The sequence below is a fragment of the Marmota flaviventris genome, chromosome 17 (genome assembly GCF_047511675.1).
Source record: "Marmota flaviventris isolate mMarFla1 chromosome 17, mMarFla1.hap1, whole genome shotgun sequence".
Taxonomy (NCBI): domain Eukaryota; kingdom Metazoa; phylum Chordata; class Mammalia; order Rodentia; family Sciuridae; genus Marmota; species Marmota flaviventris.
In genome coordinates, this window is record NC_092514.1 from 55,281,585 (window position 1) to 55,303,672 (window position 22,088).

At 51.1% G+C, this 22,088-nt stretch overlaps 1 protein-coding gene across 1 annotated transcript in view; it reads right to left on the reverse strand.

Moving 5' to 3' along the window:
• Positions 1 to 20,258, reverse strand: part of Plxdc1 (plexin domain containing 1) — a 62,577-nt gene extending 42,319 nt beyond the window's left edge. The window contains exons 1-2 of the mRNA XM_071603178.1: positions 20,106 to 20,258; positions 11,288 to 11,460 (exon numbers count right to left, since the gene is read on the reverse strand). Of these exons, the coding sequence (XP_071459279.1) occupies positions 11,288 to 11,460; positions 20,106 to 20,181 (249 nt within the window). The 5' untranslated portion in view covers positions 20,182 to 20,258. The remainder of the gene's footprint in view (positions 1 to 11,287; positions 11,461 to 20,105) is intronic.
• Positions 20,259 to 22,088: the final 1,830 nt, after the last annotated feature.

Genomic DNA, 22,088 nt, shown 5'->3' on the forward strand with positions numbered 1-22,088 from the left:
GTCAATCACTGCTGGTTTCTTGATTGACCACTGGGGAAAAGACTCCCATGGTTTGGAATCCACCAATCTTGGGGACACTTCCCCATTGCCTGCCATCATAGGCCCCTGTTTATGTTGCCACCTTCCCCAGAAGTATTGATGGAGGAAGTCAATCATGGCAGAGACTAATAATTGTCTCCCAATAACCAGTTCCCCCTTCTTCCTTCGGTAGCAGAAGCTCACTGTTTAGCTAGGCACAAGGCCCCAGGTCAGACTATATTCCCAGCTCTCCTTACAGCTAGGTGTGGCTACGTGACTATACATCTGATCAATGGAAGATGAGCAGAATGATTGCCCTTAATAGGAACCAAGTGTCTTCTCCTTGCCTGGATGGGATGCAGATGTGATGGTGGGAACTGAAACAGCCATCCTAGACCGCAAATGGAAGGCACATGTTGCAGAGAGTGGAGCACGAAACAGGAAACTGGGTCCCCAACACCATGAGATGACACGTCCTCCCTTGCTTACTTCTGCTCACACTTACATGTGAGAGCAGAATAGATTTCTTTGTGTCTAAGTGCCTTGTCAATTGGGCATTTGTTATACAGCCGAACCTTGTATCCTAATTAATACAAAGCCCTACTCAGTCTCTTCAGGCCAGTCAATCCCAGGGCTTGTTCACCATATGCATATTGTGTGTGTCCTTAAAAGTATGTAGGTGCAGAGTATGTCTGTGCACGCCTGTAATCCCAGCTATTCAGGAGGCTGAGGCAGGAGGATCACAAGATCCATGCCAGTCTAGGCAACCTAGTGTGACCTTGTTACAAAATAAAATAGAGCCCTTGCCTAGCATGTGGAAGGTCCTGGGTTCCATCTCCAGCACTTAAAAAAAAAAGTGAGGCTGTGCCTGGCAAAGACCCTGCCTGAGGGATTCCCACCATCTACAGCCCATGACCACACGTGAGCTGTCTGTTACTATAGCTGTAAGCACTGTTACTGGAAGCTAGAAGCCTTGGCTAGTAGACTTGATGGGATGATCTCTCATTTAAAAAGAGGGTCAGCAGACAAGCATGGTGGTGCACACCTGTGATCCCGGCAGCTCAGGAAGCTGAGGCAGGAAGATCTCAAGTTCAAAGCCAGCCTCTGTAGCTTAGCGAGGCCTTAAGCAACTTAGCAAGGCTCTGTCTCAAAATAAAAAATAAAAAGGGCTGGGGATGTGGCTCAGTGGTTTAGCATCCCTGGGTTCAATCCCTGGTACAAAAAATAAATAAATAAAATAAAAAATAAAAGAGAAAGGTCAACACAAGCCAGACCTCTTGGCAAGTCCACCAAAGTAAAGTGGGGTACTTTAACACAAGCACCTGAAGCTGTGGTCTACAGTCCACACTCATTTAAGGAGGCAGCAGATTGTGGATTTCAAACATTTCTGTCTGTACAATCCTTTCCTCCAACTAATCTTTCAGAGCATCTCAGCACATAAGCCACATCAAATTACAGCCAGTCGGGGGAAAGAAAAAAAGGTCTGGGGCCAGCCTGCTGTGCTACCTCCTTCTCCACCACCCTCCACCCCACAGCAGCCCATGAAGCACCTCTGGGATCCCCTCAGTTTCTGTGAGTACAATGTGCAAACATTGCTCTAGGATCAAGTGCATGGGCTGTGGAGTCAAGTTCAAAAACTGACTCCATTACATAAATTGGTGCCAAGCATAACCCCCTCCCTGAGCTTCAGCCCTCTCATCAGTAACCTTCTTGCAGCGTTCTGGAGAGGATTAGATGAAACATATCAACATAAAGCTCTTAACCCACTGCCTGGACCACAGTAGGCGCTTGGTAAGTGGAAACTATTACAACGATTTTGTTGGACCTTTCCAGCAAACAGCTCGATTGTGGAGGCTGCTCTTCAAAACAATTCCCTCTCCATCCTAAACGTCTGTCTGCTGGTACAGTGTCCCTTCTGCTTCAATTATTTGCACCTGGAGGCATGCCAGGCACTTGGTTTCTGACAGCGGGGCTGCATTTACCTTGGCTGAGTTCAAGACGTTTCTGAACAGGAGCTCTGGCTGAGCTGTCACAACCAGCCCATCACCTGCAGCCAACTGGCAGGTGGAGACGCTGGGGCAAGCGACCAAGGGTATCCTGCAGGGCTTGCTGGAGAGCTTGGCCAGCCAGGCTTGTCAGGATGGTACTGCAGGCAGCTGGGTTCTACCCAGGAAGTGCTGCTGAGATGTCTGGTTGCGGGGGAGGGACTTATGCCACTACAGTTCCATAAGGCCTTACAAGACCAATGAGAATGTGTTCTAGATCCCTGTTACCCAAAGTATGCCTGAGAACCAGCGGCATTGCGTTATTCAGAAGCTTGTTATAAATGCAGATTCTGGGTCACCCCAAACCTGCTGACTCAGGATCTGCATCTGAAGAGGATTCCCAGGACTCTTACACAGAGTAAAGTCTGACAAGCACGGATGGATCTAAAAGAGAGCCAGGCGTAGTGGCACACACCTATAATCCCAGGGCCTCCATGTACAATCCCAGTGAATTGGGAGGCTGAGGTGGGAGAATTGCAAGTTCAAGGCCAGCCATGGCAATTTAGCAAAATCCTGTCTCAAAAGAAAAAATAAAAAGGATTGGGATGTAGCTCCGTGTGAGCCCCTGGGTTCAATCTCCAGCACCACAGAAATTAATTAATTAATTCAAACAAAAGTACACTGTGCAGTAAAACATCACTCATTTTTGTTCTTGAAGGAAATGGTGGTGAAGAGCAGAGACTCCAAATGCAGAGACACCTGGGTTCCTGTACAGACTCTGGCACTCATTGGCTATGTGACCTTGGGAAGGCAACTTCACCTCTCTGTTCTAGATTGAGAGGCAATAAGGAGGTATTTGTGTGGGTTAAATGTAAAGTCGTAGAACGAAGCTGGCACTCAGGAAGGGCTTCTTGAACATCACCTGTTGCTATTATTTTTCTCTCACCTCTGAAACTCACATTGAAATGTGGTCCCCAGTGTGACAATGTTGAGAGTGGGGTGATTAGGTCCTTAGAAGGGATTAATGCTCCTCTTATTAATTATCCGTTAACACAGAGGGGGGCCTTCTGAAGTGAGGCTGTCCCTCTTGTTTTCTCTCTTTTACACACAGCTGCTGGCCCTTCTGTTTTGTTCTGTTCTTTTTTGGGGGGGAGGGTGGGGGGGTGTACTGGAGATTGAACCCAGGGTACTTAACCACTGAGCCACATCCCCAGCCCCTTTTATTTTTTATTTTGAGACAAGGTCTCAATGAGTTGCTTAGAGCCTTGCAAAGTTGCTCAGGCTGGCTTGAAACTCACAAACCTCCTGCCTCAGCCTCCTGAGCCACAGGGATTACAGGTACATGCCACCGTTCCCAGCTGCCCTTCTATGATGCAGCACCATGACGCCCTCACCAGATGTGGCCACCTGCTCTTAGACTTTCAGCCTCCAAACTTGTACTCAAAGAATATGCTTTTTGGCACTATTCACAATAGCCAAAGGTGGAAACAGCCCAAATGTCCATCAATAAGTGAACTGATAAACAAATTACGGCATAGCCACACAATGGAATATTATTCAGTCATAAAATGGATGAACTTCAAAAACATTATGCTAAGAGAAAGAAACCAGACACAAAAGGTCTGGACATATATTGTAAGATTCCATTCATATACCATATACACAGGTATTATTTATTTGAACATTGGGAATTTTACTTCAACAAATGAATTTTGGCAAATATGGACATTCAGATAGACAAATCTTAGAATACAGATTGGCAGTTGCCAGGGCAGGATGTGGGAGGAGAAAACTGTTTAATGGACCCAGGATTCCTTTTGGGGTGGCGAAAATATTTTGGAACCAGATGAAGAGGGTGTCTGCACATTTTGTATGTATTAAAGACCACCAGCTTGTTCATTTCAAAAGGGCTAATTTTAAGCCGGATGCAGTGGCACATGCTAACATCCCAGCACTGGGGAGGCTGAGGCAGGAAGATCGCTTGGGCCCATGTGTTCAAAGCCAGATAGAACAACACAGAGAGACTCTGTCTCAAAATAAAATATAATTTTTTTTAACATAAATCTCACTTCAACAGAAAAGAAAGAGAAAGAAAGGAAGGACCTCAAGGAAAATGGAAAAGAGTCAACAAGAGGGACCTGAGGGAAGACATAGCCCAGGGCTGGGGGGGGGGGAGTGGGTGGGAGTTGGGGGGAACCCACCTGGACTGAGAGCCATCTTGAGCCTTGCATTTTGTTCTTGAGTCTCAGTCCAGGAGATCAGCATTGGCCACTCCTATTTGGGAAGCTGGGAGCTGGCAAGGGCTCACGAGAGTCCCAAGGCCACGCAGCTGGTATGTGTCAGGACCAAGATCCAGGGCCAGGACTGACGGGCTCTTTCCACAGCACTGGAGGCGGGATGGCTGGACTCCCTTTCTTCTCACAAAACCTCTTATCTTGTCTCTCCAAAGTATAGCTCGTGACTTTTCCCTCCCTCCTCCTGCCATGCACATTCTCAGAGGTCTCCTGTCCTTGTCCCCCTCATTCCTTGCCCTGAGCACACTGGAATGAGGGAGCATTGCTTGCTCTCTGCGGGCCTGTCTGCCCTCCTTCCCAGGCTCTGCCATCAGTCGGGGTGCTCGGAGGGGTCCTGGAGGCCTTCCACAGGGAACTGCCTTTTTTGGAAGTTTTACGGAAACCAAGCAGGCACCATGCGTATTTGTCTGTCTCCCTGCCCACTGTCCTGGAATGACAGGGTGCCCGCCTCACCATTGGCCCCTCTGCATTCCGGGCCTGCCATCAGGATGCAGGAGCTCAGAAGTTTTGCCTGAGCCAGAGAGGAGACAGAATTTCTGGAAGCTGAGCCAGGGGAATATTGGGGTGAGAGGAGGAAATCTCCTCATTATAGTGTGAAAGTGGGGGGACGCTTGGTTCCTCCTAAAGCCTGGTCCCAGACATGAACCATGGAACCAAGAAAGCCTGGAACCAAGAAAGGACGTGGAAATGCCGGGTTGGAAGAGAAACTTCATCCAAGGCCTCCTTTCTTCTCTGCCAATCTCTTGAGGAATAAGAGAGAACATCAGAGTCTCTAACTTCACAATGGCTTCCCCAACTACTAAAAAAAAAAAATCCCGGGGTTCCCAGAGGCTCAAATTGGTCTAGGTGGAAAATCCTGAATTTCCTGAATCTGGACAAGAATCCTATTTCTGCTGGGATGTGGTGTAGAGGAGAGGAAAACGTATGGAGGAGATGGCCCGACCAGGGTCCTCAGAGCCGCCAGCTTATCCTGAAGATAGAGTGCAGCCTGGACGCCTCCAGGCCTCCAAAGCAAGAGGTTCTGAGTTGGAAGAAGCTTCGTGGGGAGGTGGCCAGGCAGGAGTGCTGGGCAGAGTGGCCGAGCAGGGGTCACTGGGACAGAGGAGCCAAAACAGCAGCTCACAGCCAGGAGGGTATTCTGAGGTGCCCCTGGGTGGGTGTAGGGAAGGTAGATTGGATTTGGAATGTCCCCCAAAGGCTCATGTGTTGAAGGCCTGGTCTCCAACGCAGCAGTGTTCAGAGGTGAGGCCTTTGGGAAGTGGTGGAATCATAAGGGCTCTACCCTCGTCCATGGATATAGCTGAATGGACTACTGGGAGGAGGTGGGATCTAGTGAAAGGCAGTATCCCTGATCCCTTCTTCTCTCTCTCTTCTGCTTCCTGACTACCATGAGGTAAGCAGCTTTTGCCATGACGTTCTGCCTTACTACAGCCCTAGAGTAATAAAGCCAGCCAATCACAGACTAAAATCTCTGAAACTGTAAGCCAAAATGAATCTTTGCTCCTCTACACTATTTTTCTCAGGTATCTTGTCACAGCGATGAAAAACTGACTACACATGAGGCAAAGGGAATGGCAGCCCCTTCAGATGACCCCAGAGCAAAAGTACCTAGAGCCAGGTTGCTGCGGCACAAACCAAGCTGGGAGACAGATGGTCAGTGGAAGTGTTTTCCTGTTGAAACCCAAGGAAACTTTGGAAAAGACCAAGGCGAACTTGTTATGATATTCACTTCCCACACCCTGGCCTTGTGTTTCCCATCCTTTGCCACCAAGCCATGATGTAAAGCAGATTTCCTTAGGCCCCAGGGCAGCTGAGCTCCTAGAGATTCATGAGAAGCAGGGGTCTCTGGAAGCCTTCACTGGGCTCCACTGAGGCCAAGGTGCCTGTTCCCCAGGTTGGGGGTGAGGACTGGCTTTGCTGCGGGATCACAAGCATCCTCAGTTGAACACTGCTCTGGGCAAGGCCTAAGGGCTCATAGTAGACTAAGGAATGAATGCAGGTCCCCTGGGGGCCCTGGCACAGGGCCACCCAGTCACACAAACTTTCTTATATATAAACACCAATGTTCTCTTATGGTCTTGATGAAAAATCCAAGAGTCAGTAGAGCTGAGGTCCTTAGAAGCCAGAATGCAATAGTCCACCCCAGGGACCACTCTTCTCTTCAACAACCATGGTTTTGGAGACCTCTGGGGATGGAGAAGTCCAATCCCTCCTTCCTTTGTTCCCTTAGAGGACCACCTGCCCTGGGCCAGGCAATGACCATGGTGATAGAACAGCTCAAGGTGCTTATGTTAGGGGGTGGGGAAGACAACCAGTACAAACAAATCAGTAGATAATTCAGCTCAGGAGGTTAGCAGTGACGTGGAGGAAAATGAATTCTTTTTTTTTTTTTCCCCAGTTGCAGCCCTGAAGCCATTAGAAAACAGTCACACTGGGCAGGGGGTGCAGCTCAGGGGTAGAGTGCTGGCCTTGCATGCATGGGCAAGGCCCTGGGCTCAAGGAAATAAAGAAAGAAGGGGGAAAGGGAGGAAAAAGAGAGAAAAGAAGAAAACAGCCACATCTTGCTAGAGCCTTCTCTATAGCCAGCTAAGTGTCCCAAATATTTTCTTTTTTTTAATATTTATTTTTAAGTTTAGGTAGATACAATATCTTTAGTTTACATTTATGTGGTGCTGAGGATCAAACCCAGTGCCTTGTGCATGCTAGGCGAGCGCTCTACCACTGAGCCACAATCCCAGGCCCCGCAAGTACTTTCTGCCATTCCTTCTAGGACAGGGGTTCAAGTCTCTTCACCATCTTGTCCACCTCCTGGACCCCTCTGGTTTCTAGAAAACTACCTGAAAGGGGACACAAGCCCCTCAGCTGTGGCCCAGCCAAGAAATAGCCTACAGGATCCCCAGAGCCCTGGCCCTGGCCTCCAGGTCTCTATGGGTTTCCGTTAATACAGCTGCTGCCCACCTCTGTCCTTGGTAGCCACTCCATACCCCTGAATCACCCCAGCCACAGGCACTGAGCAGCCCCAAGTCTTCCCTCAGGAACTTTCTGAACCGCCTCTCTCCCAACTACCTCTACCCCTAAGTGCCAGGGTTTATATTTATCCAGGTAGTTTCATCTGGCTTGAGGTTTCCTGACATGAGTCAGAACTCTCTTCCAGACAAATTACCTCTCAAAGTCTGATCCTTCATCTCTCAGGCAAAACAGGGGACAATGAGAAAGGCCAAGGAAGAGTCTTCTCCTAGGTGGCCTTGCTCTTATGTGTGGACTCTTGATGTGTGGCTGCGGGAGGGTCACAAAACCCTGGAGGGGTGAAAGTTGCCTGCTCAAGTACAGCCACATGGCTCTTGAGAAAGCCCCATGTTCTGGCCATCCATCTGTCAACTAGTTGGTTTGAAATCTTACAGATTGATGATCATCAGAATCACATGGGAAACTTTTTTTTTTTAATGAAAATTTTTTAATTTATATATGACAGGGGAAACATTTTATTTTATTTTTTGCAGTGCCAGAGGTTGAACCCAGAGCCTCACACATGCTAGGCAAGGACTCTCTATCACTGAGCCACATCTCCAGCCCCACATGGGGAACTTGCAAAGAAACAAATTGCCAGGCTCCGTTCTGTCCAGGGTGGAGCCCAAGAATGTGTGTTGTTTTGTTTTTTAAGCCCTGGCATTATTGACTCCATACTGGCTCCTAAAGGAACCACTGCCTTTTTTGAACACCAACTGGGGAGTCCTTCCAGAAAGCTGCGTCTCTGGGACTCTCTTCTGGAAGGTCCTCTTTGCACACCGAGACATATGTAGACCTTCTGACCATCGTGTCTGACCTTGAACAGATATCAGTAATTTACCCAAAGACCCAACAAAGCTGTAGGGTAGAGAATGAGGGGTCAGAAGTCCCCACCTCAGGGACCACTTCTGGCCTGGCTGTTGGTTTCAGAGTTCCACCATACCTGACCTGCTCCTTGGTTCTGCAGGACCTAGAGGACAGGGCAGAATGGGAAGTGAATGGGGATGTGTCCTCGAGGGCCGGTACGGGGGTGAGATAAGTGAGGTGCAATATTCAAGGTGGTGCCAGAAAGCTGGGGAATCAAGAAAAGAAACATTTTAATATGATATTTTAAAAATCAAAATTACTGACAAAAACTGATGATACCTTGATGAGCACAATATCAAAATTTTAAATAAAGATAGGATCAGTGGTGGTGTGAAGCCATCTGAGAGCCCAAGATAGAAGGAAAAACCAGTAATAGAAACAATACGGAGAACAGGAAAAAAAAATTCATAACTTTTTAAATATTCTCAGAGATGATATTTCATCCATGACATAAGAACAAGAAGCTTTCTTAAGAGAAAATTATCCGAAAATAATAGAGCTCTTAGAAATTAAAACTATGATGTAGGGAATAAAAACAATACTTTATAAAAATAAGGATGAAAACAATCCCCCGAACATGAAACAATAATAATAACAATCAAACTAACCAATAAACAACAAAAAAAATGCAAAGGAGATAATAGAAGACAGAAGAAAATTCAAGAATGACATCCAGAAACTGATGTCTAGGAAAAAAAGAGAATATGGGCGGGAAAAACTATCAAAGAAAGAAAGCAGAAAAGAAATTTCCAGAACTGAGGAATGTAAGTCTCCAGATTGAAACAGTCTACCAATGTCCAGTGTGGTGAAGGAAAGAGCCAAAGTGGGCAGCCCCGGCACTTTCAGAAGACTGGGGTTATGGGGACACCCTGAAAGTTTCCCAAGGTCAATACAAAGATCAGGAACAAGAATGACACCAAACCTCTCCACAGTGACATCAGAAGCAAGAAGACAATGGTGAGATGCTGTCAAACTTGAGACAGAAAATTATTTTTTTAAGAGAGAGAGAGAGAATTTTAATATTTATTTTTTTAGTTTTCGGCGGACTCAACATCTTTATTGTATGTGGTGCTGAAGATTGAACCCAGGCCGCATGCATGCCAGGCGAGCGCGCTACTGCTTGAGCCACATCCCCAGCCCCAGAAAACTATTTTTAATCTAGAAGTCTATGTTCAGTAGAACCATCGATCAAATGAGAGCACAGAATAAGGCATTTTCAGACCTGCAAGTTCTCAAGAGAATTTCTTCCCTCCTGTGCAACCTCTCTTTTGTTTAGTTTAGGAAACTAAATAGCCAAGAGGGTGAAGCAGGAAAGAGAAGACACAAGGTCAAGGAAATTCCCAACAGGGAATCTGACACAGGACACAGACAAATGAGAGAAGGAGGCCCGGGGATGGTAACTGGGGGGCAAGTGAACAGCTCGTCCAGGTCAGAACAGACGCCAGGAAAGAGGTTTCTAGGAGGCAAAAAAAAAAAAAAAAAGAACTGACAGGTTTGGCCACACGGAGAATTATATTTGAAGTCAAAGGATAATGTGTAAGAAGACACCAGAGGTAAGCATGGGAAACCAAGGGCGCGGGACATAGCAGGGTCCCAGGAAGAATGAAAATTGTACAGGAAAAGGACATGACCCTGCTTGGATCAGGTGTGAACAGGATTCAAATGATAATAACAAGACAGGATTGAACAAAAAGATTCAGAGAGGGAGCACAGCAATGCTGGGGGATGGGGGGAATATGAAAGCCAAATCTTCATCCACCATGAAAGGCAGCCCAGGGACCTAACACTGACCTACCCAGAGGGGCAGTACAAGCAAAGTCTTTGCAAAGACAGAGGTGGACGCCTGTAGGACAGCTGGCAAGGCACCTGCTGAGGACGGTGGGCAGTGTGGTCTGAGGTAGGGGCTGGTGGGGCTGCTCTGTTTGTTTTAGGTTTCTAGCACTGTTTTCCTTCTTTCTTTTGAACAGGGGTCTCGTGCTGCCCAGGCCAGCCCTGAACTCTTGGGCTCAAATGATACTCCTGCCTCCTAGTTGAACTTTTTTACTATCTGCAGGTTTTTCTTTAAGAAAATTGTTTTTAAAACATAAAATAAAGAAGCATATGCTGAGAACTGCATCTTCTTGATGATTTATTTATTTATTCATTTATTGGTACTGAGGATTGAATCAGGGATGCTTACTCACTGAGCCACATCCCCAGCCCTTTTTATTTTTTATTTTGAGACAAAAGTCTTGCTAAATTGCTTGGGGCCTTGCTAAATTGCTGAGTGCTGGCCTTGAACTTTCGCTCCTCCTGCCTCAGCCTCCTGAGTTGCTAGGATTACAGACTTACACCACAACTTCTCATTTCAGTTTTTCTGTATCCTGAGCCTCCACCCTCTTCGCTGCCTGGGCACACTCATGCTCTCACCCTCACACTTATCATAGACACATAAACACTAGACACACGATCATGTACATAATACACAAAGCCCCTCAGACACACATGCAAACACACACCCACTGACACACACATTCCCAGAAAATAGCGATTCTAGATTTGCTGGAAGAAAGAGATGCTTAGTTTTCCAGAGAGCTGTGAGGAGGGCTTGCTCCCTGGCCCCTCCCCAGCAGGTTCTGTCCTGGAACTGTAGCCTAACTGCTTTCTCTCCAGCCCACGGCAGTGTGTCCCACCCTTAGGTTGAACAGACTGTGTCTCTGCAGCCATGAACCTTTGAGGGCCCCACTATCTGTAGATGGGGCAGAAATGGGGGTGGGAAGGACTTGAACTGAAAGCTGAGATGTAACTATTAATACCACCTTCGGCTTTTTCTGCCCTGGGTTATGGAAGAATCCTGTGTCAGGAACCCTGTTACTAGGCTGTGCATCTGGAGCAAGTCTCTTTACCTCCCTGGGTCCTAGAGGAGGTAGGCAGACTATCAAGCTCTGAGATGCTGGGATGTTAGGACCCGTCTGGGCTCTGCTTCCATCTCCACCCCACCCCCATCCCTCCGTCTCCACTCCAATCTCCAGGGCTGATCCTGGTGATATGTGTGCTGCTTGTCAGATCAGTGCATGTGGGGCATCTGGAGAGACCCCACAGACACTTCCCTCCCATTCCACGTTAATCAGCACTCACCACCACCCTGGTCCTGTTATCCGGCAGTGTGTCGATAGCCAGGGTGCCCCCACCCAAGTCCTGGCTCAGCTGGGTCCTGTTCGGCTCCGACACCTGCCTTTCTCGCACTCTCTGATTCCAGCCCTGTGTGGTCCCTTTGGCAGCCCATCCAGAGCCTCGGCCTTCATTGTGACCTGGGGAAGATGCAGGAAATTGAGTGTTAGCAGGGCAGGGTACAGATCCGAGGGAGACCAACCCGCTTCTGCAGAGGCCTCAATGCCACGCCATCATTGACTCTGTGGATGCTTGAGTACCCAACATGTCCTGAGAGCCATGTGCCCAGTTCCATTTCAAGCAGCTCGTGCACACACTGCTCTGAACCTTCGCATTAATGCTCCACAGTAAATACAGTGCACTCCATTGTGCAGACAGGAATCAGAGGCTCAGAGGCTGCAGGTCACACGGGGGATTAGACATGGAAATAAGTTTCAAACCCAAGTTGATCTGCCTCCATCGGGTGACTATTCTCCACCTCAGCTCACACTGGAATCACCTACAGAGTTTTTAAACCTCCAGATGTCTGGGTCCTACCCCAGAGGTCTGATGTGTCCCGGGCATTAGGTCTCTTAAGACCTGCAGGTGAAATTTAGACAATTAGGGGAAATTTAGAGAAGTCCTGGTCTTAAAGGATTCTGCAACAAGCTGGGCATAGTGACATATGCCTATAATCCCAGCGGCTCAGGAGGCTGAGGTAGGAGGATCACAAGTTCAAGGTCACCTCTGCAACTTTGTGAGACCCTGACTGAAAAGAGAAAAATAAAAGGGCAGGGGATATACCTCAGTGGTTCAGTGGTAGAATACCCCTGGGTTCAATCCCCAGTACCAGGGGGAAAAAAAAAGAAGAAGAGAAAAGACAACCTCTGCGAAAAGGGTGAGAACCACTTCTCTGAAATATAAACCAGGTCCTTATCTATCTGCCAAAATTACTACATAATCCTATCTTCCAGGGGACTAGAAGCCAGAGAGCAGAGACCTTCCAGTTCAGGGTTTCCCAAATTTGGTACTATTGATATCTTGGACTGGATAATTCTTTTTTTTTTTCTTTTAATTTTTAAAATTATAGTGAAATACACGTAAGAATTACCACTGTAAGTGTACCATCACCTCTATCCATCCCCATAATGCTTTTCATCTTGTAAAACTGAAACTCCGGGCCCCTCCTCCCCTGTCCCCAGTCTCAGGCAAGCCCCCTACTCCAGTCTGTCACTCCTATTTTGACTGCTCCCAGTATCTCATGTTGAGGCAGGAAGGTGGGTCTCCCACAGGCAGATAGGATCAGAGCCTTTGGAGGACAGGAGGGAAGGGAACACGGGTCTGAAAGACACCTGCGACCTGCTGCTCCCTGCCAGCCCTAACCACAGTGCCTCCTTCTGAGGTGGGGTGCTTGTTCCTGTTCCCCACAGCTGCAGCCCCAGCAGCCCTTCCTTGCTTGCCCCTCCCTTCACCCCTAGCACACCCATACCGAAATGCCTTCTCCTTCCAAAACCACTCGAGACCCATCCTCTTAATTATGTAAATAAGGATTGAAATTATGCACTTCTGATTGGCTGATGAAACTCAGAGCTTAGAGAGCTTGATTGGTTCATGCTGCATCCCTCACCCCACTGATCATCTACACTGGGGCCTCAGACACACCTTTAAAAACCCCCAAGGCAACAGATACCTCCTGCCCACCCCCTCAGGGAGCTAGGCTTTCTTTCTATTACACAAATAAATCCAGTTACTTTGATCTCACCCTCACATCCGTGGATTTCATTCCTCAAATTTGTGGGATAAAGAACCTGACTGCCTAGATTCAGTGTTAGAATATAAGTGGATTCCTAAGTATTTGTGTTCAGCTTATTTTACTTAGCACAATGTCTTCTAGTTCCTTCCATGTTGTAGCATGTAACAGGAAAAATACACACACACACACACACACACACACTCATACACACACACACACTGGGGATTGAACCCAGGGGTGGTTAACCACTGAGCCATATCCCTAGCCCTTTGAAAAATGTTTTATTTTGAGACAGGCTCTTGCTAAATTACTTAGGGTCTTGCTAAATTGCTGAGGCTGGCCTTGAACTTTTTTTTAAAATATTTTTAGTTGTAGATGGACACAATACCTTTATTTTGTTTATTTAGTTTTATGTGGTGCTGGGGATCAAACCCAGGGCCTCATACATGCTAGGCAAGCACTCTACCACTGAGCTTCAACCCCAGCCCCTGGACTCAAACTTCTGATCCTCCTGCCTCAGCCTCCCAAGCCACTGGGATTACAGGTGTGTGCCACCACACCTGGTGATTTTCCTTTTACAGTGCTGAATAATAACCCATGCATATGCATATACCATATTTTGCCTCTTCATTCTCTGTCAATGGACAGTTGGGTAGTTCGCATGTTTTAGCTATCGTGAGTAATGCTCCTGTGATCATAGGTGTGTAGACATCTTTGAGATGCTGTTTTCAACTCTTTTGCATATATATCCAGAATTAGGATTGCTGAATCAGATAGTAAGTCTATTTTAATTTTTGGAGAACCCCCCCCCCTACAGTTTTCCATTGCTGAACTGTTCTGTATTCTCACCAAAAGCGTACAAGGTTTTTATTCTCTCCACAGCCTCACCAAGTCTTGCTATTCTCTGCTTTGATTTTGGTTTGTGGTAGCAGCCATTCTGATGGGTGTAGTTTTGATTTCCATTTCTCTAACGATTAGTGAAGTTAAGCATCTTTTCATGTCCTTACTGGCTATTTGTATATCTTCTTTGGAGAAATGGAGAAATGTCTATTTAGTCTTTTCCCCTTTTTTGGGCGGTGGGTACCGGAGATTGAACTCAGGGGCACTCGACCACTGAGCCTCATCTCCAGCCCTATTTTCTATTTTATTTAGAGACAGGGTCTCACTGAGTTGTTTAGCGTCTGGCTTTGAACTCAGGATCTTCCTGCCTCAGCCTCCAGAGCCGCTGAGATTACAGGCGTGCGCCACCATGCCCAGCTTTGTCCATTTTAAATTGAGTTGTTGGTGGGACTGGATAATTCTTTGGGGTGGGAGGGCCTTTTCTGTACTTCGAGGGTACTTAGCAGCATCTTTGGCCTCTATCTGCTAGGTGTTAGTAGGACCTTCCCATGCCCCTAAGCTACGACAACTGAAAATGTCTCCCAACCTTGCAAACATCTCATAGGAAACAAAATCACCCCTCCTTCTCCCCAGTGAGAACTGCGTCTTCAGCTTCACGCTCCCTTCAAACACCCAGGCAAGTCACTATCCCATCAAACAAGGGGCTTAGATACCATCCAGAACGGGGAACAGGTTTCACCTCAAATGCCCTCTCCAACTGATTAGTGACAACCAGGAGCCCTCTAATTGAGAAGAATTCTGAGGCCTCATTTGTGTTTAGCAGGAAAGATTGTCACCATCAATTAGACACGTCAGCCAAGGGCACAGGATTAGCAAGTGGCCGCGCTCAGGCAGCTCGTTCTAAGACTCCATGTTCTCTCCAATTCCCTCTAGGTTGTTAAATTAATCCTAAATGACACCAAAAGCATCTTTTCCCATTTCAGAGAGATTGTACCCCCTGAGCTGTGCCTCATATTGTTATTCCAATTATCACACCTACCCTGGGTAAGACTCAGACTATCAGACAGATGGATAGGACATTCTGAACGTGTGACCTTCATCTACCTCAGGCCCTCTCTGGGTCAGATGCCCTCCTCCTCCTCTACCTCACCCACTCCACCTCCCAGAACTCCCTGTGGCAGGACTAGGCTCCTATCTCCCTGGGAGACCTGAATCCCCGGGACTCTCTCCACATTCCTCAAACACTACCTTGCAAACAGTAAGTGCTCAATCACTGCCCTCTCAAGGACACGATGCTGCAGGAGGCAGGAGGCAGCAAGGGCAGATTTGAGACAGGCTTGGCCAACACTAGGCCTGGGGCTGGGGCCAGGACACTGCTGTGGGGCTCTGGTTTGTCATTAGACATTTTATCCAATTAAGTCATTCTTGGCTATGGTGCTTGCTGGACCCTTGCCGGGCCCCTCTCACTTCTCTCTCCCTAATCACAACCAGATGCTCCTGGAGAATGTGGGGAGAGGGGCAGTCCCAGGCCCCTTCCCTGGATGCCCTCGGGCTGTCTACAGATGCCCGGAGGGCAGCTGCCCACCTCCCCTGGGCCAAGCATTTGACCCCGAGGGCAGGGCCCATAGCTGTCTCAGAGAAGGAACTATTTGTGCCAGGCTGCACAGCCAGCCGGACTCCTCGGGCTCCTCCGGTCCTACTGCAAGCAGCCCTGGGGCCTGGCAGGAGCCAGACTAGAAAGGAGCATGGACAGAACAAGTGGAGGAGCTCAGCCAGCTCAGAGGGGGATGCCAAAGACCCGCAGCTGTCATCAACCTGGGACTGCACCAGAGGGAGGGCGCTGGATGGCGGAGGCCTGAGGCCTGGGCAGAGGGAGGGATGGGGAGCCCCGCAGAGTGGACAGGGAGGAGACTCGGGGTGTGCCTCTCCTCCCACAGGCTGTGGTGCCTTGGACTTGTCATTTACCTCTGTAGGTTGCAGCTTCCCCATTGTTAGACGAGGATGACAAAGGTGCCCAAGGCCCAGGCTGCCAGGAGCCATCAGGAGAGCAACAGGAAGTGGGGCTGGAGGTCAGGCTCAAGGGCACATGGTCCATGCCAGACAGCCAGGAGCCTGTCCTGCTCTGGCCTGGCCCCAGGGTCCCCCCCCAGCCAGACCATATCTGCCTCCCTTCCTCCTCCCAGTGGGCTTAACTCAGGAGAGGAGCCAAAGCAGGGGCCCACGTACCTGTGGACACACCCACGAAGACTGGCCTGAACCCCTGCCCTTCCCCGCCAGGTGCTCACACACGTGTGGCAAATCTGCCTGGCCCTTGGGTGCGCCTGGTCCCACCTTCTGCCTCCCCAGTACCCATTCCATGCCCATGTGTGTGAGAGTCCCACCGTGTGCAATGGCAAGAAGCTTTTGGAACACATGCGTTCCCTCACCCATTCATTCACTTGTGGCCCCGGTAGTGTACAGTCTAAGGGGACATCATGATAACAGTAGTCATCACGCTGTAGCTAATGGAAACTTCTCCTCCCCCTGCACCATCCTCGGGCTCTGAACACATTAACTCGTTTAATCCCCACACCAACTCCATGAGATAGGTACTAGTTTTAGATCCATCTCATAAGTGGGGAAACCAAGTCACAAAGGTCCTAAGGATCCTCCCAAGGTCCCACAACCAGTCTGTGGCAGGATTTGAAGCAGGCAGGCTGGCTCCAGAATCTGCTCAGAACCACATGAAACCTAATAAGAAGCGACCAGCAACTCCCTGGCTGTTCCCCAGAGTGCAAGGGCAGCCCCAGGACAAGACTGGCACCTGGGCTGGGTTCCTAAAGGTCCCACCCTGGGTGCCATTGGGTCTACCTTGGGAGGTGCCCTGGGGGACCACATCCCCTGGAACACAGGGGTGTGGTCTGGGGGTACTGCCTCTACACCAATACCCCCCAGCAATACCTGGCTCCAGGGTTCGGGGCTCAAGCTGACTCCAGGAGGCCAGGTTAGACCACCCAGAACCTGGGCCAAACCACGCTCAGCCCACCCATCACCTAAGCTTGCCACTGCAGCCCCAGGGCCACCACACAGTCCAGGCCACCATGACTCTACCCTTTGCGCCCTACAGCCAGTCTCCCACACTCTAGCTAGAACAAATGGTCAAGAGGACAAACTCAGTTCCCTCTAGTGCATCCCCGTCTCCGTGTCTCTCGGGCAGATTTGAGGCCTTTTGTGACTGGGTCGCTGCACGCCCCACCTCCCCCAGGCAGGAGCCCTCCTGCTCTGACCACAGGGATCCACAGGGCCATTTTCTCAACCATGCTACTCCATGAATAAGCCTTTCTCCTGCTAAGTCCCTGCTCTCTCCTCAAGTCTTCCAAGATGTTACTTCTTCTCCCAGCACCTCTTCCCCCCACCCCAGCTGCCAGATGCACCATCCCAGCTGGGATCCTGGTACATCACGACACTCAGTGCCTGTGACAGGTGCCAGGTGCCTGGCAGAACACATGCTCCGTGAGCAGACGGGGACAATGGGATGGGAGAGGCAGCAACTGGGATGCCCTGAGTACCTGAGGTTCACAGGATGGAGGAGACCCACCCTTTCCCTGGGACACAGACTCACTGAACACCGCACTGTCATACCACAGCAGTCAGCAAGTAAAGGCTGGGATTCAGACAAGCTCGAGGCCGACCCTGACTGTGACACTGGACAAATTTACTAAATCTAAGGTTCGGTTTCCACATCTGTAAGATGGGCACTGTGCCAGGTACTGGGCAGGTCACAGTGAACAGGCAGACACATTCGCAGCGCCCACAGGTCCTCTGTGGGGAGGGGCCCCTGGAGCTGATTGAGACCCTGCTGAGGAGCAGCTGAGGGGCAGCATCCTGGAAGGGGCTGGACCTGGGGAGGACAGGAGATGTGCGGGTGGGGGAGGGGCTGCTGGCTGCGGTGGGAAGTCTGACTTTAGTTTGCTCAAAGTCCCCAGTGGGTAGGGGAAAAAAAGTCCCCAGTGGGCAGGAAGGAAGCTGGAAGCAGATCATGGCCAAACAGGTTACTAGGGACAGCATGGGCCAACCTCCATTCTAGAGAAAGGAGGCTCAGAGAAAGGAGGAAGTCATTGGGGTTGTGGGACTGTGCTGGGCCTGGCCTCCCGCATACTAGCTGCAGCTGCCTGTCCCTCCCACACTGTTGTAGGCTCCTCTGGTTCCAACTGAGGCCAGACCCTCAGTGCCCACAGCCACACTGTGCACCCCAAAGCCATCTTCCTTTCAGTCCGTCTGCTTGTCTGCCTGTGTTGGCCTCTTAGTCTCCCCTGCTGCCTGGCTACACCTCTGGTCACTTATCTCTCCTGCTGCAGCTGTCACAGCAGATCTAGTGCCAAGGCTCCACCAAAGTAGCCACAGCGAGGGCTCCCACCAGCCCAGAGACCCCAGAGCCTGGGGCTGGCTGCCTGGTCCCCTTGGGGTTCTGCTCCTGGCTGCCCCTGCAGGGGACACTAGTGCTCCATTGAGAGGATCTCTTAAATACAGCCCCTGCCTCTCTTCAGGCCCTGCCTCCTGCACTGGGAGTCAACAGTGGCTCCCTCCAGCTTCTTGGGTCTAACCCTAATCTCTCCTGCTGCAGTAAAGTGCACTTTGTCAGCTGAATCTGTCAAAGTCCAGAAGACAAGGCGTCCTCTCCTTCGAGAAGTAATTCAAGTCTCTGCTGCCCCTCCTCCTGGCCTCCCCATTGTCTCCCATCCCAACCCAATTTTGAAGAGATGGTACTCAGCCAGGCCTGCATCTGGCCACCCCTATCACCCAACTAACTCCATGGTCCTCACAACCCAGGCAGAGGTTCCGATCCAATTTATCAACCTGGTCACACCCTCAGTTCAGAAGACTGTGCCAGGCAGGGGCTGCAAAGGACCTCAGAAATTAACCTGTCTAATCCCTTCCTGTTTATAATATACGTACGTGTGTATGTATATGTCACCTATATACATCCAAGAAGGAAAGGGGGGGGAATAAAGAGAAAAAAGACCCCTCATAATCCCACAACCAAGAGTCAAGGATTTTGTCAACTACCTCACTTTATAAGTGCAGAAATAGGCCCAGAGGGAGAAAGTAATTCACCCAAAGCCACACAGCAAGTGACACAATAGGACTAGAAACTAAATCTCTGGTCATGCCCTGTGCGGTTCTGCACCCCCAGCCTCTGGACACTTCTCTTCCACTGCACCCCCTCATCACCCCCCAGCCACCTCCACCATACCCTTCTCTAAAGGAATCCAGTGTCACCTACATACGGGGTCCATGAAGTCAAGAATACTGTCACTGACACTTCTGTGCCTGATGCTTGTGCGGCCCTGAGGCACAGCCACCAAAACACAGCATCCCCCTGGACATTGCCCTCCATCACTAAGCCAGTATGGCATAGATCTCTTCTTGGTTTTCTCTGCCAAGGGGCTTGGCTGCAAAATGACCCCTGTCCTCAACCCCAGAGAAAGTGTGGGTGCATGAGGAGAAGGGAGAGCATAAATTATACGTTGAAAGATGGGCCTCCTTTATAACAGGAGGGATTCAAAGTAGAGCTCAGAAAGAACTTCCAGGTGGGAGAAATGATCTGGGGAAACTGGTATAGGGGAAAGGGAATGTGCAAATGGGAGCCCCGCCCCCTATCTAGAACCAGGGCAGCTGAGAGCCAAAGGCGACCAGGGAGTGACAGGGGGACTCTTCAGGCTGGGGGTTGGAGGAGAGACAAGTAGAGTCTCCCTGGGCCCCCGCCTCTCGACGGGTTCCAAACAGGTAGGAGAAAAGAAGTGAGGCCGCCGCTGCCTTTGCCCAGGGAGAGCCTGGGTCCCCTCCCGCTGGCGGCTCCCGCCCGGCCGCCTACCGCGACTCGGCCGGGGTCAGCCGGGAGGAGGCGGAGAAGGGAGAGGAGCCTCGTCGGCCCCCTCCGCAGAAGCCAGCCTCGCCCGGAGTGACAGGGGCCCCTCGGAACTCCCTCACTGTCCCCTTTGGGGCCACAGTTCACTGCCTCCCAGAGTCGCCCCTCCTGGGGTCCCTGGGGCGTCGTCCAGGAGGACAGCGGAGGTCCGGCATCGCTGTCCAGCGCCCCGCCCTCCCTCAAGCCCTCGGTGTTGGGCCGGCGGGGTCCCGTCCACCTGCCCCAGCCGCAGCCCCGGCCTCCCGCGGACGGTGTCCCCTCCTAGACGTCGCCCGCCGCCCGCCGGCTCCCGGGGCCAGTCCTACCTGCTGCGGGCTGGAGGCTCAGCGCCTGGGCCGCCTCCCTGAGCGCCAGCACCAGGAGCCACAGCTCGCCCCGCATGGTGGTGGCGGGACCCGCCCCGGGCGGCTCGCGGCGGCGGCTGCGAGGAGGGGGCCGAGCGGGGCGCGCGGTCCGCAGGCGGGAGCGGCAGGAGCGCGAGCGGGCGGCCGGCGAGCAGAGCGCGGCGCCGCGGCCTCCGGGGACCCGGAGCCGGGGGGCGGGGGAGGGCGGGGCGGGGCGCCGCGCCCGGAGCCTCCCAGCCTCCCCGGCCTCGCAGCCTCGCAGCCTCCCCCGGCCTTCAGCCTCCCAGACTCCCCAAGGATCGGAAGCTACTTGTGATGCAAAAGCAGAGGGGACCGGCGGGGACCCTGGACTGGAGGATCCCCTAGGCACCTTCGGCCGTCCTGCACCCCCACTTGGCCCCTACCTCCCTTCCTCTCCTTTGCTGCCCCCAGGGAAAGCCGGGAGAGAAGTCCCAGGAGGGAGACCCCAGGAAGCGCCCTTGCCATGGCCGTGGGCTCCTGCCACCCGCCTCTTCCAGGCAGCGCGACTTTCTGAGCTGCTCCTCGGAGTCTGTAGGTTTCCGAGGTTTTACTCCAGCGCATCTCCCCCGGTGGCCAGAACCCGGCCTCTCCCCTGCGCGGCCTCCCATCGTGCCCCTCCACACCCCACTTCCAGCAGGGTTTGCCCTCCAGCCCAGCACCCCTGGGGAGCAGGGGCCTGGCTCACCCCCACCCTGAAATAACCTGGACCCCTGTCCCCAAGAAGGCGACTGAGGCACGCGCCGCTCTGGAGGCCCCTGAGGCCAGAGCCAGTCAATCTTCAAAGCCAGCTCCAGAGCCGGCCAGTGTCCCCCACCGCACATCAGGCTCTGGGGAGAGGTTTTTCTTTTTTTCTTCCATATCAGAATAAAAATACCCGCAATTTAGGAGGTTTAATAGACAGCAGCGAATCAGGTCAGGACGCGGAGGTGCCTCTGACCTACTTCGGGGAGGGCAAGGAGCTGGGGGCCCGGGGTAGGCGAGGGGTGAGGGGCTCCTTGACTGCTACAGGGCTGGGGTCTAGGACCAGGAATATTGCAGAGAGGAAGACTATGGACGTGTAGCTCCATGGGGAAGAGTCCCTAAAAGGAGGGATACAGCTGTGGACAGGACAAGAGACAGTTCGGCTGGAGGAAGCAAGTAGACTAGACCTGAGGAAGGAAACGGGAATTAAAGGCTCTTTAATCTCTCAGAATCCCAATTCCTCCCAATTCCTCAGGACCCAAGATCCCAGAGGCGACCTCTTCCAGCCCTAAACCCTCTCTCCACTTACAATGGGAGAAGTAAGCCTGCCTACCAGTGAGTTCTTCGTGATGTCTAACTTAAATCCCAACTTGACCGACGCTCCGAGGAATCCAATAAGCTGCAGTTTCCAGCTGCGGCTTCCTGCTGCCCTCCAGTGGCCACGCGAGGAGCAGCAACGTAGTATTTTGTGGTTCCCGTGCATTTTCCGGCCAGCTCAGGCTCTGTGCCTACCAAGCTCGCGACACTAGGGTCCCTAGCTGCTCGTCCCTACCTCGAGGTTGGAGTGAGAGGTCCCAGGATGGACTTCCAGTTCCGGCCCCGGTGTCTCCGTACATGTGCGTTTCTCGAGTGCCCGCGGTCCGTGTTATAAGGTCTCTGATTTGGCTCAGGCAGAAACAGCAGCTTAAGAGATATTAGAAGCAAACGAGGTGCACATTTTTTAACCTCTAAGATTGTAGAACTCGAGCGTACATCAGGGTCACCTGGAGCGCTTAACGGAGTCCTGGACTCCAGCCCCAAGTTTCTAATTCAGCGGTTATGAGATGAGACCCGGGGATCGACGTTTCTTAAGAGCACCCAGGTGCGGTGGCTGTGTCCTGGACCACATCAACAAAGCCACTGCTCTAGAAGCTCCCACTTCCTGAGTTCACCACCGCTCCTCGACTGCCCCAAAGGCAGGTG